Source organism: Oncorhynchus masou, chromosome 27 (genome assembly GCF_036934945.1).
Source record: "Oncorhynchus masou masou isolate Uvic2021 chromosome 27, UVic_Omas_1.1, whole genome shotgun sequence".
Taxonomy (NCBI): domain Eukaryota; kingdom Metazoa; phylum Chordata; class Actinopteri; order Salmoniformes; family Salmonidae; genus Oncorhynchus; species Oncorhynchus masou.
This window is the reverse complement of record NC_088238.1, coordinates 32,724,626-32,751,074: the sequence shown is the minus strand read 5'-3', so window position 1 is coordinate 32,751,074 and position 26,449 is coordinate 32,724,626. Positions and strand designations below refer to the sequence as shown.

Sequence of the window (26,449 nt, the reverse complement as noted above, 5' to 3'; positions counted from 1 at the left end):
ATTGGGGCCATACTTGCAAACATTAGAAACAGTTGAAACAGTTTCTCTGTCTCAAAATGTGAATCGGCCAATTAAAATCTTTAATTTTCTTGCACATGATAGAACGCTACATGATAGAACGCTACATTTATCTGGTCCCATCAGATAACCTGGCACGCGTTAGCCCTGTGCTAAACCCTTGAACAAAATTCCACATCTGCCTATCAAAGATCTTAAACTTCATATCCACCAACCAATCACAGTCCTTAAAATAAGTCAACCCTTGCCACCAGAGTGATATTTCAAAAAGGGATAATAGAGCCGTTTTTATCTCAATATCAAATAATTTCTGAAGTAACATTTAAGTACCTTACTGTGATTTGTTTTCAACTAAAATTGTAATGGAGAAACAAAAATAGATTCTTAGCAAAGGGCAATTTTTCTTGAGCAAGAACTTTGTAAGGACTGTCTGGGAGTAGTCTGAGTGGGGAGGGGAAAACTTTTTTTATTGTCATGGTTCCACCTGTCACCAGAGGGCGACAGAGACCATCCTAGAGACATTAACGACACTCAGGTGTGTCCTATTTACTCATTATGATTTCCCTGTTAAAAGAGGTGTGTTTTCTGTTGTCCTTTGCTGAATCTTGATTTTTGTGCTGTGTGCGTGTTTGTCTCCTGAGTGAGTTTTTGATATTTTGTGTTTGTGTTACTGTGATCCTTCCGTTACCATTTCTCAGTATTATCCTTAAACGCGGATTCCTCGTCTCTTCTCTGCACCTGGATCCATCCTCACCATGTCACACTTATTGGTCTATTAACTAATTTAACACATGGCCTTCCATGGGGACGTCACCAAAACTCCATCCCACCAAAACATTTAAAGCGGCCTTTTTGAACAGCCCTTACAATAAAAGGGTATTCTCATAATTTTCACAGTTTTATTACAACCTCATAGTGTGTAAATATACAGTACCAATCAAAAGTTTGGACACACCTACTCATTCCAGGGGCTTTATTTATTTTTTACTGTTTTTTACATTGCAGAACAATAGAGAAGACATCAAAAATATGAAATAACACATATGGAATCATGTATTAGCCAAGAAAGTGATAAACAAATCCAAAATATATTTTATATCTGAGATGATTCAAAGTAGCCACCCTTTGCCTTGACATCACCATGTCATGCCCTGATCTGGTTCACCTTTCCTTGTGCTTTTCTCCATCCCCTCCAGGTGTCGCCCATCTTCCCCACTTAACCCCAGGGCATTTATATCTGTGTTTTCTGTCTGTCTATGCCAGTTCGTCTTGTTTGTCAAGCTTAACAGCAGTTGTCCTGTCAGCTCCTGTCTTTTCCCAGCCTCTCTTTTTCTCGTCCTCCTGCTTTTTGACCCTTGCCTGTCCTGACCCTGTACCCGGCCGCCTGACCCCTCTGCCTGACCCTGAGCCTGCTTTACCGCCCTGTACCTTTGCTCCACCTCTGGATTAGTGAACTTTGCCTGTCGCTGAGCCTGCCTGCCGTCCTATACCTTTGCTCCTACTCTGAATTATCGACCGTTGCCTGTCGTTTGCCTGCCCCTGTTGTTACAATAAACATCGTTACTTCACACAGTCTGCACTTGGGTCTTACCTTGATACCTGATAGTACAAACTGGCCATGACTGACCCAGCAGACTTGGACCAGCTCGGCAATGCCATCTCCTCCTAAGGAGCCACCATTGATAGGCACAAGGAGTTGCTTCGCAGTCTGATGGAAGGGTTCCAGGCTGTGGCCGAATGTCACGGCCTAGATTGGACGCATTGTGGCAGCAATTCCGTGGGTTGCCTACTAGGCAGCCTACCATGACGGTAATCTCCCAGCCCCTCTGTAACCTGGCTGGTAGCTTCGCCGTCACTCCGGTTTCCCATGAACCCCGCTTACCTCCCCCGGAGCACTGCGATGGAGATTCCAGAACCGGCCGGGCCTTTCTCTCCCAGTGCTCCCTTGTTTTCGAGCTGCATCTGTTTTCATTCCCCTCCGGGGGGCACTCGCCTGCGCCAAGGTGGTGTGGGAGCAACAATCTGCCGTCTGCCTCAGTCTGGAGGTATTCAAAAGTTTGAGGCTCCGGTGTCTGGGAGAGAGGCTGTCCGGAAGTTACAGCAGCTTCGGCAGGACACCCTCAGTGTGGCAGACTGTGGTGGCGTTCCGCACGCTAGCAGCGGAGGGAACCTGGAACCCGGAAGCGCTGTTCGACATGTTCCTGCACGGATTATCGGAGGAGGTAAAGGATGAGCTGGCAGCCTGAACTGCCGACGCATATCAACTCACTCATCGTTTTAACCATCCGGATTGATGGTCGGCTACGGGAACGTATGAGGGAGAAGAGGTCCGATTGCAGTCCCAATCGCTCACTCAGGGATCCCACCTTGCAGCTGATGCACTCTGGAAGTCTCCGGTGTCTACGTCCCCGAGAGGATCCGAGCTTACCCAAGTCCCTCCAAGAGCCTCCGGAGAATACCGACTCACCTCTTCCCAAAATAACATTTTGATTTGAATGATTTGTCCACTGCTTGCAGTGAGAGTCTGACATGCCTAATGACTGGCCAGCTTCATAAATCCATATACTCTGACATTCCCATTACTCTAACAATACCTTATGTAACTCACCATCTGCAATCTGGCCTTCTTTCTCAGGTTCCGACGCTTTAACATGAGAAACACGTTCTTCAGTGAGAGCCGCATCGCATCCCTCTCTGCTGGTTTTCACTCTCTGCATATAGATTAAACATTAGAATTGTTGTAAGCACCTTGCTTCGCAGTCTGATGGAAGGGTTCCAAGGACCTTATGAGGCTACAGGGACGATGTTGTAATTCAGATGAGAAGAGCTATGTAAGGAAAGGAGTTTTTCACACAACCTACACATGTTGTATCTTACGTTAGTAAACAAGAGAGATGGAGGACCTGACCAGGGATCAGGGATCATTTTCAGCAGTCAGAGGGAGTCAGTGCCATGGGGTGGGCAGGTAGAAGGATAGACATCTCAATACCTGAGAGGAGATAAGATGACGCAATCTCATGTGCCTTGTGTGTCTCTACTGTAATGTGGAAACGACGCTCTTCTTTTGCTCCACAAAATTGGATGAATTACATTTGCATTGTAGTCATTTAGCAGACGCTCTTATCCAGAGCGATGTACAGTTTAGTGCGTTCATCTTAAAGAGGCAATCAGCAATTGCTAAACCCATTTTTGGTGTACCCATTGATTCTTGAAGAACATAACTCAACTGCCGTACCACTTCAGAACCCAAAATATACGCTTTTTTTACTCCGATGTTGGTAGACACAGTAAATGTAAACACTTTATAGCCTAAAAACATGGTTAAAACTACGGTGTGTTTAGAAAGTATTCAGACCCCTTGACTTTTTCCACATTTTGTCACGTTACAGCCTTATTCTAAAATGGATTAAATAAATGTTTTTCCTCAGCAATCTACAGACAATACCCCATAACGGCAAAGAGGAAACAGGTTTTTAGAAATCTTTGCAAATGTATAAAAAAATTAAACTGAAATACCCTATTTATATAAGTATTCAGACCCTTTGCTATGAGACTCGATGTTGAGCTGCAGTGCAGCCTGTTGCCAATGCTCATCCTTGAGATGTATCTACATCTTGATTGGAGTCCAACTGTGGTAAATTCAATTGATTGGAAATTATTTGGAAAGGCACACACCTGTCTATATAAGGTCCCACAGTTGACAGTGCATGTCAGAGCAAAAACCAAGCAATGAGGTCGAAGAAATTGTCCATAGAGCTCCGAGACAGGATTGTGTCGAGGCACAGTTCTGGGGAAGGGTACCAAAAAATGTCTGCAGCATTGAATGTCCCCAAGAACACAGTGGCCTCTATCATTATTAAATTTAATAAGTTTGGAACCACCAAGACTCTTCCTAGAGCTGGCCAAATAGAGCAATTGGGAGAGAAGGACCTTGGATAGGAAGGTGACCAAAAACTCTGGTCACTCTGACAGAGCTCTAGAGTTCCTCTGTGGTAATGGGAGAACCTTCCAGAAAAACAACCAAATCTGCAGCACTCCACCAATCAAGCCTTTATGGTTGAGTGGCCGGATGGAAGCCACTCCTCAGTAAAAGGCACATGACAGCCCGCTTGGAGTTTTCCTAAAGGCACCTAAAGACTCTCAGACTCTCTGGTCTGATTAAAACAAGATTGAACTCTTTGGCCTGAATACCAAGCACAACGTCTGGAGGAAACCTGGCACCATCCCTATGGTGAAGTACGGTGATGGCAGTATCATGCTGTGGGGATGTTTTTCAGCGGCAGGAACTGGGAGACTAGCCAGGATTGAGGGAAAGATGAACTGAGCAATGTACAGAGAGATCTTTGATGAAAACCCGCTCCAGAGCTCTCAGGACCTCAGACTGGGCGAAGGTTCACCTTCCAACAGTACAACAACCCTAAGCACACAGCCAAGACAACGCAGGAGTGGCTTTGGGACAAGTCTGTGAATGTCCTTGAGCGGCGCAGCCAGAGCCCAGACTTCAACCCGATCAAACATTTCTGGAGAGACCTGAATAATGGAGAAACTCCCCAAATAGAGGTGTGCCAAGATTGTAGCGTCATACCCAAGAAGACTCGATGCTAAAGGTGCTTCAACAAAGTACTGACTAAAGGGTCTGAATACTTATGTAAATGTGATATTGCAGTTGTTTATTTTTCATAAATTAGAAAACATTTCTAAAAACCTGTTTCTGCTTTGTCATTATGGGGTATTGTGTGTAGATTGATGAGGGGGATAACATATTTGATCTATTTTAGAATAAGGCTGCAATGTACCCAAATGTGGATAAAGTCAAGGGGTCTGAATATTTTCTGAAGGCACTGTATGGGTTTGATATCATGTATGGTCAGTCCTTGCATCCATAGCTCTTTCTTTGAATTTGAAATTTGTTACATTTCTCCAGCCCCTTCCCCCCAGCTTTTTACCGAAACATTGGTGGGGAATTGGCTTTGTTATTGTTTCATCTCCTGATTGCTGCTTTAAGATAGCTAGGTCGGACAACGTCATGTCACAGTCCTAGTAAGTAAACATTTTTACTCAATAAAGTAGGTATCAGCAAAGTCTGAGCTACTAAGGTGGGGGAAAAGTCAAGTGTGAGTGTTTGTTCAAATCATTTTGTGAACTGTCTTTCCAAACTTCTTAATTACTGGATCTATTCCAGTATTCTCACACCCTTTTCAACTAATCATGAACTTGATCATTAGTAGATCTGTTGAATCAGGTGTGCTTACTAGAATAGAACAAATAAGTTGAACTGAATGGGGTACTGGAGGAGAGGACTAAAGCCCTGAGCTAGCCCATTTTTACACATTTCTAAGCCCTCTATTACAGTTGTAAGTCATCTCTAACTAATCTCTATGGGCGGGTCACAGTGGTGAAATCTGAGCAATTATACAGGTTATCATCAGAGAACATCTACCTCATCATCAACCCTACCGAAACACCACCACCTCCAACAAATCCCCGCACAAACACAGCCTGCTTCCCTTCACATCTGCAGACCCCCACACATGCGCAAACACATACACACACCAACACACACACACACACAGTGTGTCATCTCCAGAAATAGATCACAATAAGTATAAATTGGGCCCCTTGGGTGGAGGGGGGCAGATCTGCGTGGGGTCAGGAACATTTACACCCGGGGAACATCGAAGCCAACGATGTTACTGTAGCTGGCAAATTTATCTATACTCCCAATTTGACCTATATATCCTACTCACCTGTGTGACACACAAGGCATTAATGCATTGTGTTGTGGACACCTGGTGCTCGGGCAATCAGCCTGGGTTTCTCATACATTCCCCAAGGTCCCAGGGGTGATGAGAGCAGTAGGGTGTTATTCCAGAAACTTCACACAGTACATAATAGTTCACCATGCAGGAGATTATGCTAACACAGGCTTCACATAGAACGCATGCTCACATACAGAGACAGAGGGGGAGACGGAGAAAGAGTGCTCTGAACATGAAAGAGTGATGTCATATGTCAGAATGTAATATTATAGAACGCCTTTTATTGTCCACACAATTGGGAAAAGTCCCTCTGGCTTCACAGTGATATGATAAACATCACAGAAAAACAACATTGTGACATCACAAGCATTTCGCTGCACTGGCATTAACATCTGCTAACTATGTGTATGTGACAAATAAAATTTGATTTGAACATCATCATCAAGATCATCTCAAAGACAAAAATGTGTCACCTTACAAGTTTTTAAATGTTTATTGATACCTTTTCAAAAAGGATTCCTAGAGACATGATAAGTAAATGGATATGGAATACTGACCAGTAGCGCGCATTGTGAATATTTACGCACAAATTGCACCATTGGTTATTGGGGTTTGCAGTACAGCATCTGGAGACATATACGTGGGAAAACCTCAGTGTGTTCCCTATTTACTTGTGAGTGGTAACGAGACTTTCAGAGAAATTCCACCCATGCAAACTATTATGTTTTCCATATATGCTGTTTCTCTCTGCTGTTGTTTTTGTATCCAAGGCTGTTTAGCGGAGGTTGGAGTTGTGGGGGTGGTCTCATTGGTATAAAATGATTTAAAAAGGGTTGGTGGCGACTGCGCACAGATACAGTTTCACACCATGTGCTTCAAATCTTTGGCAAGCCAACACATATGTCGGTCTGTGCGCAATGAGCGAGTCTTCGTAGACGATAGACTAAGTAATTGCTTAAATTTAAAACTCACACGTTCTCAATGCAGGCAGGTGGCAGCGGGTGATCGTGCGCGCGGATGTGTTCAGGACAGCTAGAAACATCTCCGGAGGCGCACTTTTCCATTCACAGAGCTCACTCAACCTCATGGATGACATTTTGAAGATAGGCTTCGACCCCACGAGCAAGACGGTGTTGATGGAGGATAAAAGGAACGACTCTGGCGCTCTTGGGAACTCCAGCGACCCGTTTGGCCGGAACGAGGAGGTCGCCAAGATCGAGATCACAATGCTTAGCGTGACATTCGTCGTGGCTGTGGTGGGGAACCTGAGCGTGCTGCTGGCCATGTACATTAGCCGACGGAAGCCCTCGCGCATGCACCTGTTCATGAAGCATCTGAGCCTCGCGGACTTGGTAGTGGCCTTTTTCCAGGTGCTACCGCAGCTCTGTTGGGAGATTACCTTCCGCTTCTACGGGCCCGACTTCCTGTGCCGCATCGTCAAGCACCTGCAGGTGCTAGGGATGTTCGCGTCCACCTACATGATGGTGATGATGACGCTGGACCGCTACATCGCCATCTGTCACCCGATGCAGACCCTTCACCAGCCCACGCAGCGCGCCTATATGATGATCGGGGCCACCTGGGTGTGTAGTCTTGCCCTGAGCATGCCCCAGTATTTTATATTTTCCCTGAGCGAGGTCCACCCGGGCTCGGCCGTGTATGACTGCTGGGGACACTTCATCCAGCCGTGGGGCGTGCGCGCCTACATCACCTGGATCACCGTGGGCATCTTCCTCGTGCCCGTGGCCGTGCTCATGCTCTGCTACGGCTTCATCTGCCGGTCCATCTGGCGGAACATAAAGTACAAGACCCAGAAGGGCACTAGCGTGATGGCACTTGCGACCAAGAATAGGCTGATCGGGACGAGTTCAGTCAGCAGCGTCACCACCATCTCGCGCGCCAAGCTGCGCACAGTGAAAATGACTTTCGTGATCGTGCTGGCGTACGTGGTGTGCTGGGCTCCGTTTTTCACCGTGCAGATGTGGTCGGTGTGGGATGAGAGCTTCTCGTGGGTAGGTAAGTGTTATATTTGGGTTCTGTGCAGTGAGTCATTGGCAGCGCGCGCTGGTGCCATGTCTCGGTTCATTGTGTGACACGTTAAGTGTTTTAAAACATTACATTATTGCTTAGGCCTATTTACTCAATAAGTTGGTAATAGTGCACAGTTTCAGCACATATTTTATGCATTACCCCAGGGGTTTCCCTAAAAGCTGATTCACTGCTCTCCAAAATGTTATTCAGTTTACCACGGACATAGTGAGACAACTGTATAACTCCTCCTTAGATACATAGACCAAACTGAAACAAATAGGCTATACATACAGTAGGCTATACATACTTAGGCTATAGGCTGTGCAAATTGGAGACCTGGGGTACATTATTGTGACCACAATGGAATAACCGCGAACAAAATATTACTGGGAGTAATTTGATTATATGTTCTGTGCATGTGAGTTAGCTCATAATTCATTGCCTTGATGAGGTGTGAATGTAGCTGATGTTATTCCTTTTGCTGTAGCTTGAATTATCGGACAGTGCGCAATATAGATAAACAGTCGAATCACCGAAAGGGCATACATAAGTGTTAGACACGTTCCATATAACGCAACCGTTGTGTAGGTGTGACAGAGAGTTATGAAAACGACCATCGGTCTCCAAAAGTTAATAAAATATTTTGCTGGCGAGTCAGTGACCCGTCAGACCGAGTGGCTTGCCGAGATTCCTTCGAGAATACGCATAAATCAGGGCTGTCCAACCCTGTTCCTGGAGAGATACCATCCTGTAGGTTTTCACTCCAACCTTCATCAAGCTCACCTGATTCTAATAATTAGCTGCTTGAAAAGCTGAATCAGGTTAGTTACAACTGGGGTTGGAGTGAAAACCTACAGGAGGGTAGCTCTTCGGGAACAGGTTTGGACAGCCCTGGCATAAATAGTGTGTCACTGCTAGTAGATAAAACAGAACACGCTTGAATGTTTTCTTCTTCCCTGACTGGCCGACACCCCCTCTTCCCTGTTTCTCTCTCTCCAGACTCCGAGAACACCGCAGTCACCCTCTCGGCTCTGCTGGCCAGTCTGAATAGCTGCTGTAACCCGTGGATCTACATGATCTTCAGCGGCCACCTCCTCTCTGACATGGTGCATTGTCTGCCGTGCTGCCGGGGGCTGCTCTACAAATTCGGCCATCAAGACTCGAACAGCAGCATCCGCCGCACCACAGTCCTGACCCGGGTACCGCCCCCGGCCCTGCTCCATCGGAGCTCAGAGAAAAGCTCTTGCAAAGATTGCTTCCACAACTCCCACAGGAACTGTCAATCATTCCCGGTGTCTTAACCGGGTGCTCACACTGTCCATATATAAATATTGTGCATGTGGTTCTTGCGCAACGCCACAGTGATGAAGGCTATCATACGTTTAGGGGGAGGCTTAATGGAAACAGAGTCAAAACAGAGTCAGTGCATCCATCTCTCCTGGAGGTTGTGTTTCTGCTCAGAGAGGTGTTCAACACACATCAATCCGTAAGTGGAAATGTGGTAGGCTATAGGAATACCTAGGCTATAACTAGGTTATCCTGTCTCTTCTTGCTAAATGTGAACTGACTGTCAGGAGGTATCTAAAACCCAGACAGTGCTAATATTTATGCTCTTTACAAGCTCTTATGGGCCCACACTCATGCAGCGATCAGAATCGTTGCCATTAACCGGTCATTCCAAATGAACCGAGTGGTCTGTCAGTATGTGTTGTTCAATAACTAATCATATGCCTAAAATGCCTAATATACACAATCGTTAAAGGTTTGGGGTCATTTAGAAATGTCATTGTTTTTGAAAGAAAAGCATATTTTTTGTCCATTAAAATAACATCAAATTGATCAGAACTACACTGTAGATATTGTTAATGTTGTAAATTACTATTGTAGCTGGAAACGGCAGATTTTTTATGGAATAGCTACGTTGGCGTACAGAGGCCCATTATCAGCAACCATCACTCCTGTGTTTCAATGGCACGTTGTGTTAGCTAATCCAAGTTTATCATTTTAAAAGGCTAATTGATCATTAGAAAACCCTTTTACAATTATGTTGGCACAGCTGAAAACTGTTGTCCTGATTAAAGAAGCAATAAAACTGGCCTTCTTTAGACTAGTTGTGTATGTGGAGCATCAGCAAGAGTCGGTTCGATTATAGGCTCAAAATGGCCAGAAACAAAGCACTTCTGAAACTCGTCAGTCTATTCTTGTTATGAGAAATGAAGGCTATTCCATGCGAGAAATTGCCAAGAAACTGAAGATCTCGTAGAACGCTGTGTACTACTCCCTTCACAGAACAGTGCAAACTGGCTCTAACCAGAATAGAAAGAGGAGTGGGAGGACCCGGGGCACAACTGAGCAAGAGGACAAGTGCATTAGAGTGTCTAACTTGAGAAACAGACACGTCATAAGTCCTCAAATGGCAGCTTAATTAAATAGTACCTGCAAAACATCAGTCTCAACGTCAACAGTAAGAAGCGACTCCGGGATGCTGGCCTTCCAGAGTAGCAAAGAAAAAGCCATATCTCAGACTGGCCAATAAAATTAAAATATTAAGATGGGCAAAAGAACAGACACTGGACAGAGATATGGCTTTTTCTTTGAAGCTCTGACTAGAAGGCCAGCATCCCGGAGTTGCCTCTTCACTGTTGACATTGAGACTGGTGTTTTGCGTGTACTATTTAATGAAGCTGCCAGTTGAGGACTTGTGATGCATCTGTTTCTCAAACTAGACACTCTAATATACTTGTCCTCTTGCTCAGTTGTGCACCGGGGCCTCCTACTCCTCTTTCTATTCTGGTTAAAGCCAGTTTGCGCTGTTCTGTGAAGGAGGTAGTACACAGCGTTGTACGAGATCTTCAGTTTCTTGTCAATTTGGTGCATGGAATAGCCTTCATTTCTCATAACAAGAATAGACATAAGTTTCAGAAGAAAGTTATTTGTTTCTGGCCATTATGATCCTGTAATCGAACCCACAAATGCTGTTGCTCCAGATACTCAACTAGTCTATTGCTTCTTTTTTTATTATAATATATATTTTTATTATATCCCCTTTTTCGTGGTATCCCATTTGTAGTAGTTACAGGTCTTGTCTCATCGCTGCAACTCCCGTATGGACTCGGGACAGGCGAAGGTCGAGAGCCATGCATGCATCCCAACCAAGCCACACCCAACCAAGCCACACTGCTTCTTGACACAACGCACATCCAACCCAGAAGCCAGCCGCACCAATGTGTCGGAGGAAACACGTACACCTAGCGACCTGGTCAGAGTGCACTGCGCCCGGCCCGCCACAGGAGTCGCTAGTGCGCAATGAGACAAGGATATCCCTTCCAGCCAAACCCTCCTTAACCCGGACGATGCTGGGCCAATTGTGCGCCGCCCCATGGGCCTCCTGCGACAGAGCCTGGGCTCAAACCCAGAATCTTTGGTGGCACAGCTAGCACTGCGATGCAGTGCCTTAGATCACTGGGCCACCCGGGAGGCCCAGTCTTATTGGTTCTTTAATCAGGACAACAGTTTTCAGCTGTGCTAACATAATTGCAAAAGGGTTTTCTAATGGTCAATTAGCCTGTTAAAATGATAAACTTGGATTAGCTAACACAATGTGCCATTGGAACACATTGTTGGTTGCTGATAACTGGCCTCTATGCCTATGTAGATATTCCATAAAAATTGTGCGGTTTCCAGCAACAATAGTCATTTACAACATTAACAATGTTTACACTGTATTTCTAATCAATTTGATGTTATTTTATTGGGCAAATAATGTGCTTTCCTTTCAAAAACAAGGACATTTCTAAGTGACCCCAAACTTTTGAAGGTAGTATATGGTAATTGCACTTTTTGACAGGTTGACTGTGACTTGATGATTGTTTGGTTATGTTTAGGTTTACAGTACATTGTCCCATTAAATGGTTATAAAATGTTTATATACTGGCACACATCACTCTTCATCTCCCCCAATGGACCGCTCTTCTCCCCTCTCCCCATCAAGCCCTTCACTCCATCTTTGTGAAGTATGGTGTTAGTTTCTTTCATTGACTCTCCATCATCCCTCGGGGGTTTTCAGTCTGTGAGAGTTAATACGCTTGAAATTGGTCAGTTTGTTGTTGAGTATTCTGTGGGGAGTGTCAAGGAGTGATACTGGACGCTGGGTTCCATTCCATTTGAAATACATTCCATTCAAAATACCTTTAGATAAGAACCACGCATTGATGTTTGATGTTGTTGTAAACATATGTGACTTATTTGAAATGCACAGTATGTCCCAAAACAAATATCACTATTTCCTTTGTACTTTGGGTATTTCATGGCGTCATCTCAATGTGACCTCTTTCACCTGTACATATTGCGTCTGAGATTGTAGGACGTTATGCTGTGAAGGGTGGCAGGTAGCCTAGTGGTTAGAGTATTGGACCCGTAACTGAAAGGTTGCTGGATCGAATCCCCAAAACTGACAAGGTAAAAATCTGGTGTTCTACTCCTGAACAAGGCAGCCATCATTGTAAATAAGAGTTTGTTCTTAACTGACTTGCCTAGTTAAATAAAAATATATGGAATATGTGATCCGGCATGAGACTGTATGTTTTCATATGTCACAAGAGCTCCACACCTAAACCTAGGCTTATACCAGTTATTCTATACATGTACATACATAGACAGAGTTCATTCTTAACAGATGTTTATTTTATTTTACATCTTACATATCAAGTACATATTCAACAGAGAGGGAGCGAGAGAGAGAGAGAGTGTGTGTGTGTGTATATGCTTGTGTGACATTAAGAGCAGATACAAACCATACACAGCCATGTTACAGAACCAGGCTGACTATGTATTGATATCACATACAGTGCACTCAGCTTATAGTGAATTCAGTTATATCAGAACTCAGGATAAACCCAGATGCAGACAACTAGAGTCACAGATGTTTATTGACCAAAACAGGAGGCAGGCAAAAGACAGGTCAATAGCAGGCAGAGGTCTGTAATCAAGGTCAGAGTCAGGCAGGTACAGAACAACAGGCAGGGTCAGGGCAGGCAGAATGGTCAGAACTGGGGAAACTAGGAAACAGAACTTGAGAAAGCAGGGAGGTGGGAAAACACGCTGGTAAGACCTGACAAGACATAACGAACTGGCAACAGACAAACAGAGAACACAAATATAAATACACTGGGGATAATGAAGAAGATGGGTGATCTTGGAGGGGGGTGGAGACAAGCACAAAGACAGGTGATACAGATCAGGGTGTGACAGAGGAAGTTGTCCTGCTCAGATGTAATCACTATCATCAGAGTGCACTGTACTCTACCCTTCTCTCTTGCGGTATGGAAAACAGGTCAGCTGGGGCTCAGCAGACACCACTGAACCTCACCCAGTTCTCTCCTCATCCCAAGCCACAGCCACATGCGGTGTTACAACACGCTACTCATCTCAGTTAACACTTGGATCACAAGGCTCCCCCACAGGATCCCTCCCATCCGGATGCAGTATGCCGGGTTTGGGATGCCGTCCCTCTCATTTCTGGTGAGGAGTGAGAGATTTCCACAAGCTCATCCTGATCCGGATGAAATGAGAGTTTGGATCAAACCGTAATCACAATCTAACATAACGGATAAGCTAGGTAGGGGAGGCGGGACTAGTGGTACAGGTATATAGTGTTGAGGGTGGAGCTATCAGTGCCTATCAGTGTTGAGGGTAGAGCTATAAAAGTTCTAAAAGGCTAAGGTGACGACCGACCACACACACACACACACACACACACACACACACACACACACACACACACACACACACACACACACACACACACACACACACACACACACACACACACACACACACACACACACACACACACACACACACACACAATACTCTTTGCAGGGGTTCCCAAACCTTTTCATTGGGGGGAACATTCCGCCCGAGTGCAAGCCACGTACGTCTACAGTATTTCTATGAGCACAAGCACTGTTCATAACACAAACAGTGTCCTCTTGTTGGTTTTAAGGTTTTGCAGGTTTAATACCTATTTCCTGCGACACTACACATTTTGTCTTGGGGTGCAGAGAATATTTTGTGATTTTAAAGCTCATTTTCTTGTGTATTCATGTGATATTTGATTGACTCGAACATTACAACAAAATCTATGGGTAAAAACCTAGCTAAAAAAACATTAGCTGACATGGGCAAGTTGATCTGGACATTTCTGGCAAGTTATAAATAGCTCTCTACGGTATGCAATGCAACTGACAAGATGAAAACTGATAATGCACTACCCAATTTCAAAATTGCACCTTGTGCATTCTATTATTACAACTTTCAAGAGTAAGTTGAAAGCCGGACTGACACCCCCCCCCCCCCCAAAAACATAACAATACCCCCTTCCAACAAAAAATGTTTTGGGGGGTGAGGGACCCCCTGCCGATCCCTTGTGTGTCCCACAGTTTGGGAACCACTGATCTATAGGGATATGTCCTGCTGGGGTGGAGGGGCATATCCAAATTCAGTCAGAAGGTGTGTGATGGGTGGGGTATGGTAGGGTGGGGGCAAGGATGCAGAGGGGGCTCTCATTTCCCCTGGGGTGATCTGATTAGTTTGGCCAGTGATTCACTAAGGTTCACTGAGTTCTCATGTTGCCCTGTGCTCTCAGGTGTGTGTGTGTGTGTGTAAGACTGTGTGTGTGTCTGCCTACTCCCTTTCTAGGGTCAAGTTCACGTTCCCAAAATGTGCTGCTGTGTCTGTGTTTTCTAAAAACAAACACACACACACACACGACCCAGGGCTGCAGGTAGCCTATAGGATAGAGCATTGAGGCAGGAACCGAAAGGTTGCTTTCTGAATTCCTGAATCAACAAGGTGAAAAATCTATCGTTGTTCCGTTGTTCCCTTGACCAAGGCACGCAACCCTAATTTCTCCAGGGTTGCTGTTGATAGTGGCAGACCCTGGCCGTGACCCCACTGTCAGACGGTGTCTCAGGGGGAGTTGGGATATCCAAACAACACATTTCCAATTCACACATGCATATAATAAACACTTGTACATGTGTGAAATAGGACAAATATAAGCACCCACCCACCTAACTATTATTATCATTATCAGTAGTCTAGCGGTTAAAAGCATTGGGCCAGTAACCAAAAGGTTGCTGGTTCGAATCACCGAGCCGACGAGGTGAAAAATCTGTTGATGTGCCGTTGAGCAAAGCACTTTACCCTAATTGCTCCTGTAAGTTGCTCTGGATAAGAGCATATGCTAAATGATGTGTGGACTGAAGGGGCCAAAAGGGGGAGGGGGTCTGTTCTTTGGTCTTGGGGAACTGCAGGGAGACTTGGGGTGTCTCTCAGGGACTGATGTGAAAAAGCTGAGTGGGGTAAAGAAGAAGGGTATACTGACTTACTTTACCACAATGTCACAACACTCCAAAGATGATCATCATCACTTGCATGTCAGGGCCTTATCCTGCAGGGGTCAGAGGTCAGCACACTGGTTCTTAAAAATTACTGTAGTCTTTCAGAGAGACAGGTTGAGACCACATGTAGAGAGAGATTGATGGAGAGAAGAAGAGAGAGACGGTGTAGTGTTCTGCATAGTGAATTCACGGACATAGAATAAGAACTCTGTGGTAAACATTGAGTGACCACTTTGATGACATCTCGAGCTTGACATTCAGGAAACCTATTGAAATGGTACTCCTGCATCCCACTTGGTTATTTTCTGTCGTAAAAGTTACTCAACAAACACAACACACACAGAGAGGAGAGAGAGAGAGAGCCGACCCAGTCCCTGGGGTCGAGGGTGTCTCCTGGCAGGCGGGTGGTCTCCTGGGAATGGACGCTACGCCCCACTAGGAGGCCAAACAGATCAGGACAGGAAAAGGACATACATTGTTTTGGAGGCAGGAAGAGCAGATTGCAGTGGAGATGGAATGGCCCCAAGACTTTCATCGTAAAGACGTTAGGGTGGAGTCACATCCTGCCTAAGACCAACGTGGCATATATCTAAACTATACATGGCACTCAGTCCATATTGTATAGGTCTATCAATCTCTCTCGCTCTCTCCATACCCCTCTATTTGTCTCTTTCAGTTGACCCTACTCTCTTTCGCTCACTCTCCCCCTCTGTGTACAGTTTTTCTATATTCCTCCCTTTCTCCTCACTCATTGTGGTTTTGGATAAGGAGGCCTGTAAATCAGTCAGCAACTAGCACTGCAATGTTTAGGATCAAGCTATGGCCAAAACAAATACCTTTTAAAAAACATTGCAAATCTACCATCACAAGGCCAATATTGCTAGTCAGTTGGTTTAGTCATTTTAGCTCGACTGGTGTATTTTATTTATTTTTTATTTCACCTTTATTTAACCAGGTAGGCTAGTTGAGAACAAGTTCTCATTTACAACTGCGACCTGGCCAAGATAAAGCATAGCAGTGTGAACAGACAACACAGAGTTACACATGGAGTAAACAATTAACAAGTCAATAACACAGTAGAAAAAAAGGGGAGTCTATATACAATGTGTGCAAAAGGCATGAGGAGGTAGGCGAATAATTACAATATTGCAGATTAACACTGGAGTGATAAATAATCAGATGATCATCTACAGGTAGAGATATTGGTGTGCAAAAGAGCAGAAAAGTAAATAAATAAAAACTGTGGGGATGAGGTAGGTGAAAATGGGTGGGCTATTTACCAATAGATTATGTACAGCTGCAGCGATCGGTTAGCTGCTCAGATAGCACATGTTTGAAGTTGGTGAGGGAGATAAAAGTCTCCAACTTCAGCGATTTTTGCAATTCGTTCCAGTCACAGGCAGCAGAGTACTGGAACGAAAGGCGGCCGAATGAGGTGTTGGCTTTAGGGATGATCAGTGAGATACACCTGCTGGAGCGCGTGCTACGGATGGGTGTTGCCATCGTGACCAGTGAACTGAGATAAGGCGGAGCTTTACCTAGCATGGCCTTGTAGATGACCTGGAGCCAGTGGGTCTTGCGACGAATATGTAGCGAGGGCTAGCCGACTAGAGCATACAAGTCGCAGTGGTGGGTAGTATAAGGTGCTTTAGTGACAAAACGGATGGCACTGTGATAAACTGCATCCAGTTTGCTGAGAAGAGTGTTGGAAGCAATTTTGTAGATGACATCGCCGAAGTCGAGGATCGGTAGGATAGTCAGTTTTACTAGGGTAAGCTTGGCAGCGTGAGTGAAGGAGGCTTTGTTACGGAATAGAAAGCCGACTCTTGATTTGATTTTCGATTGGAGACGTTTGATATGGGTCTGGAAGGAGAGTTTGCAGTTTAGCCAGACACCTAGGTACTTATAGGTGTCCACATATTCAAGGTCGGAACCATCCAGTGTGGTGATGCTAGTCGGGCATGCTGGTGCAGGCAGCGATCGGTTGAAAAGCATGCATTTGGTTTTACTAGCGTTTAAGAGCAGTTGGAGGCCACGGAAGGAGTGTTGTATGGCATTGAAGCTCGTTTGGAGGTTAGATAGCAGTGTTCAATGACGGGCCGGAAGTATATAGAATGGTGTCGTCTGCGTAGAGCTGGATCAGGGAATCGCCCGCAGCAAGAGCAACATCATTGATATATACAGAGAAAAGAGTCGGCCCGAGAATTGAACCCTGTGGCACCCCCATAGAGACTGCCAGAGGACCGGACAGCATGCCCTCCGATTTGACACACTGAACTCTGTCTGCAAAGTAATTGGTGAACCAGGCAAGGCAGTCATCCGAAAAACCGAGGCTACTGAGTCTGCCGATAAGAATATGGTGATTGACAGAGTCGAAAGCCTTGGCAAGGTCGATGAAGACGGCTGCACAGTACTGTCTTTTATCGATGGCGGTTATGATGTCGTTTAGTACCTTGAGTGTAGCTGAGGTGCACCCGTGACCGGCTCGGAAACCAGATTGCATAGCGGAGAAGGTACGGTGGGATTCGAGATGGTCAGTGACCTGTTTGTTGACTTGGCTTTCGAAGACCTTAGATAGGCAAGGCAGAATGGATATAGGTCTGTAACAGTTTGGGTCCAGGGTGTCTCCCCCTTTGAAGAGTGTACTGGGGGAGCGGGCACTTACAGCATACACAGGGCACACCTTATATAACTTACTAACCCTGTTAATATCCCATTAGCCTCCTATAATAACGGGAGAGCAAAGAGTAACAGAGTTATGCACGAAGATCTTTCACACAGACAAAGACACGCAGTGGATCCGTTGCACACACGTGATTTTGTGAAATCTTAGATAACCAAAACTACTTCTATATGACGTATTTAGTCAAGTATTTCCTGCCTTATAAGAAGATGGAGCATTTGGCAGGAGTATAGCGGAGATTGGGTCAGAGTCTCACACGTGGTAGACATATTGCAGAGTGTAATGGTGCGTGTGAGTAAGGTCATGTGTGTGAGAGAGAGGGAGGTTTTCATCTGTGCATCTCTGAGAAAACACTGGTGCTTTAGGAGGAATGGAAAGAAGAGGAGGGTTAATCAGATCCAGTGCTGCCTTTGGCTTCCCAGTCCCACAGATGCTCTTCATCCTCTCCTGAGAACAAACAGTAGCTATCAAATCACATATAGTATCAAATTATGTACGTAGAGTTGACATCAAACATATTCACATCTTTCACAATAACTCAAGAAAACAATTCTGACATAATTTCATAGAACATCAGATTATCGAGTTGAGATCAAACCCATAATCTTCAACAGCAACCTATTTATCCTCTACCAAGGAAATGCATGTCATCTGATTATTGAGAACTGCTAGGAAACTAATTATCAACAGCTGTACAACCTATTACAAGAGTACAAGGGAGAGATGCCCACGTAATCTGATCAGACCAGTGTTGGATCAGACTGATTGCTTCCTTGTGTGGGTGTCAATCACCATCAGATGAGGCTGCCAAATAGGCATTATCATAGGTGCTACGTTCCCCAGTTTCTGCGTTGTTGTGGGTTTGTATGTGTGTGTATTTCAGGAAATGGCTTCCTGAAATCCTAAAGCAGCTGATTGGTCTGCCCCATCGCTGATTGGAGCTCTGACTCCTCCCTCTCGTCAGGGGAAACAGCTGTCTCTTCAATTACCAACTCCTTCTCCAGCTTGTTCCTTCCTTCAACTACAAACTCCTTCTCCAGTGTTCCTTCATGAGAAAATAGCTTCTTTTTCATGTCCTGTGTTGGTTGTTGGTCAGTGAAAGTTTTGTTGATATTATTTTGTAGCCGCTCCTTCAGAGGTATGCCATTAGGACTTAGTGTTTTTGGTTATTGAAATTGTTCTGTTTCATTTGTTCCCAGGGGGGAGGAGGAACGTACCTTGGGAGTGTTTAGCCAAGAGACCTGCGGTCAAACAACCCGTAGTATTTAATCTGTCTATGCAGACTAGGTAAAACCTGGGGGGACCAGCCCCTGTATTTTGGTTTGCGTGCCAGGTGTTGCTAAAGGTTAGGTGGGAAGGTAGGTAAGGGGACTCTTTAATTTTTACTTTCTTTGCTTTGGTTCCGTCCAGCCCCTTTTCCTCACATTACCATGTTAAGGAATAATAAATTCCCTGTAAACACTAACTTTCTCTGCCTGTCGTCTTCCCCCGCACCTACGATCACGTACTTTCTCACTCCACAGGGAGTTGATGTAGCAGGGTGTTGCGTTCCCTCCAAGAGGCGTATGTAACACAATGGGGGATTATTAAATCCACAGGACCACGCTGCTCTGGACTCTGTGATTGGTGTGGTGGTAAGGTTGTGAGTTTGGGTGACTGAAGTTTACGTGTGTTCAGTTGGCTGCTGTGTACAAAATGGCTGCCTCAGCCATCTCCAATTTTATTGAAGCGCCCTCTGTTGATCGATTGGAGGAGTTGCGTAAAGTAGACCATAGCACCATAGCTGACCATTATGGACCCTTCGTCCCTGAGAAAGCCCTAAAGGCTGAGCTTTTGGTGCTAGTCAGGGAGGGTTTAGTGGGAAAATAAATGTACATTCCCCATGAGTTTCTCCATCTGACTTTTTATTTTAATTCTGCCAAAACTGCAATTCATGTCCTATGACTCCCTCATAGCTTTCAGTTCAGACACTTTTTTCTTATGTAAGTGCAAGGAAGTCCTCTTACTGTGGGACGTTACACTTTTTATAATGGAAGAACACGTTGGGAAAAGCTCAGACACACCTTCTGGAGGTAGTATAAAGATCATATTTCATAAGGTGTCACACCCTGAAGTGTCTCACCTGTCTGTGATTGCCTGCCTGTGTTTGATTGTAATAAGCTTCAGTTACTTCCACGCTGCCTGCACTTGGGTCTTACCTTCAAACCTGATACAAGGGAAGGCTGCAGTACAGCAGGGATCATCTAGATGTACATTACGTTGAGGGAAACCAGTTGGGGGGCCCTGCAGCACAGTGTGTGCTGGTAAATAACGTTGCTGTAGGTGTTCTCACATATGAGGCAGGCATGCGAGTATCTGACTGAAATGTATCCCACTGACTTCACCTGCCCTGGGATATAAGACAACTGGGTGACAGGTTCTCTTCTTACTCTAGATATTTTGCACTCTTTCTCCAAGTATGTTCTGTTATGAGCCATGAGCATCCTATTGAATCCTGTAAACTGTTACTACATGTTTACACAGTGGTTAATTTTGGTCCGGTTGGTCTGCAGAGACACAACTCAAACCTATGTGACCCCCCTCGAGGTGTTGGTGGCAGGTTACATGAGTTCATTCTTAGGACATGGTTTGGAGATGGCATGTATCCTTCCAGGAACCTCTGAGTGGAAGTTTATTAGGCAACACAGAGGTAACCTCTTTGTCCCTAGCAAACTCAAAAGTACGATTTTTTTTTTTTGTGGTTCCTGAAGCGCTGCCTATAAGCTTCAGGTACCAACTCGAAAGCCCGCAACACGGTTGTTTTAACTGTATAGCACAGTAAACTGTCTCCCAGGGAGAGAGCGGGTACTAGGAAGGTAGCCTAGTGGTTAGAGCATTGGACTAGTAACCGAAAGGTTGCAAAATCAAATCCCTGAGCTGACAAGGTAAAAGAAATCTGTCGTTCTGCCCCTAACTAGGCAGTTAACCCACTTCCTAGGCTGTCATTGAAAATAAGAATTTGTTCTTAACTGACTTGCCTAGTTAAATAAAGGTCAATTAAAAAATAATACAAATAAATACTTCCTGGGCTTTCCCAGACAATTTACATTGCAACAGGAGCTGCCACACGCTCAAACGCAGAGCAATAGGAATCAACTTCCGACTCCCGAAATGGAGGGACTAATTCAATATTATTACTCACTTCGAAATGGGAAGGTTGTGGAGTCACACTGGAGCCAGCGTCTTGCTCCAGGTGTCGGATCCTCACCACCTTGTCGGTTTCTATTACCATTTTCCTAATTTCTAAATTAAATTCCAGCTGTCTTATCTTTTAGCTCCATTTCCAAACGGGCCAGCCTCAACTTTAGCCTAGCGGTCCCGTCTGAACGACACGACGCAGAAGATAAAGGGTCGAATCGGAGTAATGTAAAGGGGGTACGAGCAACCCCTTCCTCCGCGCCGTCCACCGACATGGCATTGGAAGGTCTACCCGCCTCCTCCTGAAGTCTCCCTCTCCTCATCTTCCAACAAGAAAATTCATACAATTATGTGAAAAACCCTAAGGTCACATTTACATTTTTCACAAATACACCTTATGGCACACTTTTTAAATTCCATGCACCTATAAATAAAATGGTGCTAAAATATAGGTATGCAGATACTTTCTCTAAACAATTACGTGTGTTACTGAAAGGAATGTGCTGCATATTTATAAAACATTCATCTATCGAGAGCTGCGGTGTGTACCCCTGTGGTCCTAACGGCATCACATCAGTTTCACAGCACCCTCTGGCGGTGATTCAGAATGGACACACAGTTTATTATTATAGTATAGTTTTACTTCATAGAACCCCACCCCAAAATGCCCCTCCCCCATAATGCCTTCAGACACATTTTAGACATGGTATAAGTTCCATATCGAAAACAAAGATATAAAAAATTATACTACATAATGAGAGATTCAGTTATATAGAAAATAACCAAAAGCATGAAGAAAAATGAGGCAAACCTGCTCAGCTCTTTTATGCAAATAAATTGTCACAATGTTAGTAACACCCCAATAAATAGGCTAGGTTGTTGGTATAAACTAGCATGACCTTCAACTTTTGTCCTATTACTAATGGAAAAGATATGTAACCTTATCTGAGTAAGAGCCAATTTATGATTGATCTGAAAATGTGGTTGGATGCATTGTATGGATGGTGACTCTATTTTGCACACAGAGGCCAAATAGAGTTCAAAACCGTATCTTGAAAGAAACATATTTGGCCTTGATTTATTTGATAAAGAAGGAAATATACTCTCTTATATGAAGTTCTTAGAAACATATGACTTCCCAGAATTATATTCTATATGCAAAGGAATACCTTCAGAACTCAATTAATGAAATCTCATTTGTGTTTTGGAGAACTTGTTAAGATAGATGCACAACTTATCTTAGAAGGTTGCCCCTGCTGGATAAGAAATGTAATAATAAAATCAGCAAAAAAAGAAACATCCTCTCACTGTCAACTGAGTTTAGTTTCAGCAAACTTAACATGTGTAAATATTAGTATGAACATAACAAGACTCAACAACTGAGACATAAACTGAACAAGTTCCACAGACATGTGACTAAAAGAAATTGAATAATGTGTCCCTGAACAAAGGGGGGTCAAAATCAAAAGTAACAGTCTGTATCTGGTGTGGCCACCAGCTGCATTAAGTACTGCAGTGCATCTCCTGGACTGCACCAGATTTACCAGTTCTTACTGTGAAATGTTACCCCATTCTTCCACCAAGGCATCTGCAAGTTCCCGGACATTTCTGGGGGAATGGCCCTAGCCCCCACCCTCTGATCCAACAGGACCCAGAAGTGCTCAATGGGATTGAGATCCGGGCTCTTCTCTGGTCATGGCAGAACACTGAAATTCCTGTCTTACAGGAAATCATGCACAGAACAAGCAGAATGTCAGGTGGCATTGTCATGATGGAGAGTCATGTCAGGATGAGCCTGCAGGAAGGGTACCACATGATGGAGGAGGACATTTTCCCTGTAACACACAGCGTTGAGATTGCCTGCAATAACAACAAGCCCAGTCCGATGATGCTGTGACACACCGCCATGATGGACCCTCCACCTCCAAATCGATCCGGCTCCAGAGTACAGACCTCGGTGTAACGCTCATTCCTTCGAAGATAAATGCGACCATCACCCCTAGTGATACAAAATGCGACTCGTCAGTGAAGAGCACTTTTTGCCAGTCCTGTCTGGTCCAGCGACGGTGGGTTTGTGCCCGTAGGCGACGTTGTTGCTGGCGATGTCTGGTGAGGACCTGCCTTACAACAGGCCTACAAGCCCTCAGTCCAGCTTCTCTCAGCCTATCGTGGACAGTCTGAACACTGATGGAGGGATTGTGCGTTCCTGGGGTAACTCGGCCAGTTGTTGTTGCCATTCTGTACCTGTCCCTCAGGTGTGATGTTCGGATGTACTGATCCTGTGCTCGTGTTGTTACACCTGGTCTGCCACTGAGAGTTTAACAGTATAGCTTCCGTCCCTCTCCTCGCCCCTACCTGGGCTCGAACCAGGGACCCTCTGCACACATCTACAACTGCCTCCCATAGAAGCATCGTTACCAGTCGCAAGGGGAACAACCACTTCAAGGTCTCAGAGCGAGTGACGTCACCGATTGAAATGCTATTAGCGCTCACCCTGCTAACTAGCTAGCCATTTCACATCGTTTACACCAGGATGATCAGCTGTCTTAGGCGTCTCACAGTACGGACATGGCAATTTATTGCCCAGGCCACATCTGCAGTCCTCATGCCTCCTTGCAGCATCTTTAAGGCATGTTCACGCAGATGAGCAGGGACCCTGGGCATATTTCTTTTGGTGTTTTTCAGAGTCAGTAAAAAGGCCTCTTTAGTGTCCTAAGTTTTCATAACTGTGAACTTAATTTCCTACCGCCTGTAAGCTGTTAGTGTCTTATCAACCGTTCCACAGGTGCATGTTCATGAATTGTTTATGGTTCATTGAACAAGCATAGGAAACAGTGTTTAAACCCTTTACAATGAAGATCTGTGAATTTATTTAGATTTTTATGAATTTATCTTTGAAAGACCGGGTCCTGAAAAAGGGCAGAGTTTATATATATGTTTTGTGCGTATGGTTGCTTTTACCCACCACACCACAGCGACAACGGCTGTTGTAAGTTTAGGGGGAGGCTTAATGGAAACAACGTAAACAGAGTCAGTGCATCCAACTCTCCTTGAGCTTGTGTTTCTGCTCAGAGAGGTGTTCAACACACATCAATCTGTAAGTGGAAATGTGGTAGGCTATAACTAGCTATAACTATCCTGTCTCTTCTTGCCAAATGGGAACTGACAGTCAGGAAGCATCTAAAACCCAGACAGTGCTAATATTTATGCTCTTATGGGCCCAGACTCATGCACCGACGTGCAAAAGGTTCCAGAATTGTTGCCATTAACAAGTCATTCAAATTAATCAAGAGGTCAGGGCTGTCAGTATGTTGTTCAAGAACTCATTATGCATAATGACTCAAATATAGAGTAAATGCAGTTTTTATATAACAGGTTGACTGTGACTTGAATGTTTGGTTATGTTTATAGTACATTGTCCCTTTAAATGGTTATAGCATTTTATATAAAAGGTTTAATAAGAACAAAATGTATTGGCACACACCACTCTCTCTCTCTCCCTTCATCTCCCCCAATGGACCGCTCTTCTCCCCTCTCCCCTTCAAGCCCTTCACTCCATCTTTGTGAAGTATGGTGTTGTTTCTTTCATTGACTCTCCATCATCCCTCGGGGGTTTTCAGTCTGTGAGAGTTAATAAGCTTGAAATTGGTCAGTTCGTTGTTGAGTATTCTGTGGGGAGTGTTGAGGTGTGATGCTGGGGCCTGGTTTCCATTTTGAATACATTCCATTCTAAATACATTTATATAAAAGCCATGCATTGATGTTCGACGTTATTGTAATCATATATGACATATTTGAAATGTACAGTGTGTACCAAAACAAATATCACTATTTGCCATCTCAATGTGACTGACCTCTTTCATTGTAGGACATTATGCTGTAAAGATATGGAATATATAATGTGATCTGGCAAACGCAGCCATGTTACAGAACCAGGCTGACTATGTATTGATATCACATACAGTGCACTCAGCTTATAGTGAATGCAGTTAGTGATAGTGATCAAGTTGTCCTACTCAGATGTAATCACTATCATCAGAGTGCACTGTACTCTACCCTTCTCTCTTGCGGTATGGAAAACAGGTCAGCTGGGGCTCAGTGGGCACCACTGAACCTCACCCAGTTCTCTCCTCATCCCAAGCCACAGCCACATGCGGTGTTACAACACGCTTCTCCTCTCAGTTAACACTTGGATCACAAGGCTCCCACACAGGATCCCTCCCATCCGGATGCAGTATGCCGGGTTTGGGATGCCGTCCCTCTCATTTCTGGTGAGGAGTGAGAGATTTCCACAAGCTCATCTTGATCTGGCTGAAATGAGAGTTTGGATCAAATCGTCTTCACAACCTAGCATAACGGATAAACTAGGCAGGGGAGGCGGGACTAGGGGTACATATAGCACAGCCTATCAGTGCTGAGAGTGGAGCTCTAAAAGTTCTAAAAGGCCCTGAAGTCATCTAGCACTGAGTGGTACCCAAGGAGAAGGCCACACACACGCAGAAATCTATAGCAGGGGGCGCATATCCAAATTCACTCAGAAGGTGTGTGATGGGTGAGGTATGTTAGGGTGGGGGCAAGGATGCAGAGGGGGCTCTCATTTCCCTTGTGGTGATCTTATTAGTTTGGCCAGTGATTCACTAAGGTTCTCCCTGTCCCCATGATGCCCTGTGCCCTCGTGTGTGTGTGTGTGTGTGTGTGTGTAAGACTGTGTGTCTGCCTACTCCCTTTCTAGGGTCAAGTTCACATTCCAAAAATGTGCTGCTGTGTCTGTGTTTTCTAAAAAGAATCACACACCCACACACACGAGCCAGGGCTGCAGGTAGCCTAGCAGTTAGAGCATTGAGCCAGTAACCGAAAGGTTGCTTTTTTTTATTCCCGAGCCAACAAGGTGAAAAATATGTCTGTGCCCTTGAGCAAGGCACATAACCCTAATTTCTCCAGGGTTGCTGTTGATAGTGGCAGACCTTGGCCATGACCCCACTGTCAGACGGTGTCTCAGGGGGAGTTGGGATATCCAAACAACACATTTCCAATTCAAACACGCATATAATTGATACTTCTACTTCAATAACTGAAATAGGACAAACATAAGCACACACCAAATTGTTATTATCATTACCAGTAGCCTAGAGGTTAGGGGCATTGGGTCAGTAACTGAAAAGTCGCTGGTTCGAATCACCGAACTAACTAGATAAGCAAGGCACTTTACCCTAATTGCTCCTGTAAGTCGCTCTGGATAAGAACGTCTGCTAAATTACTCAAATGTAGAGTACCAGTCAAAGGTTGAACACACCTACTCATTCAGCTTTTTTTCTTTATTTTTACTATTTTCTACATAGAATAATAGTGAAGACATCAAACTATAAAGTAACACATAT

At 44.7% G+C, this 26,449-nt stretch overlaps 1 protein-coding gene across 2 annotated transcripts; it reads left to right on the top strand.

The window, feature by feature from the left end:
• Positions 1–6,451: 6,451 nt before the first annotated feature.
• On the top strand, positions 6,452–9,800 carry LOC135516022 (arg8-vasotocin receptor-like). 2 transcript variants are annotated; one of them, XM_064939984.1, is made up of 2 exons: positions 6,452–7,793; positions 8,808–9,800. In XM_064939984.1, the coding sequence occupies exons 1-2, from the start codon at positions 6,863–6,865 to the stop codon at positions 9,107–9,109; spliced, it is 1,233 nt and encodes a 410-aa protein (XP_064796056.1). In that variant the 5' UTR covers positions 6,452–6,862; the 3' UTR covers positions 9,110–9,800. The 2 variants fall into 2 exon arrangements, with proteins under 2 accessions (XP_064796056.1, XP_064796057.1); XM_064939985.1 differs by having other exon boundaries at positions 6,452–7,789; positions 8,808–8,939.
• Positions 9,801–26,449: the final 16,649 nt, after the last annotated feature.

Excerpts from the sequence above, each read along its gene's own strand:
- LOC135516022 (XM_064939984.1), top strand. The coding sequence starts at position 6,863 with ATGGATGACATTTTGAAGATAGGCTTCGACCCCACGAGCAAGACGGTG. Across the intron at positions 7,794-8,807 it reads TGAGAGCTTCTCGTGGGTAG|ACTCCGAGAACACCGCAGTC; the intron begins GTAAGTGTTATA and ends CTCTCTCTCCAG.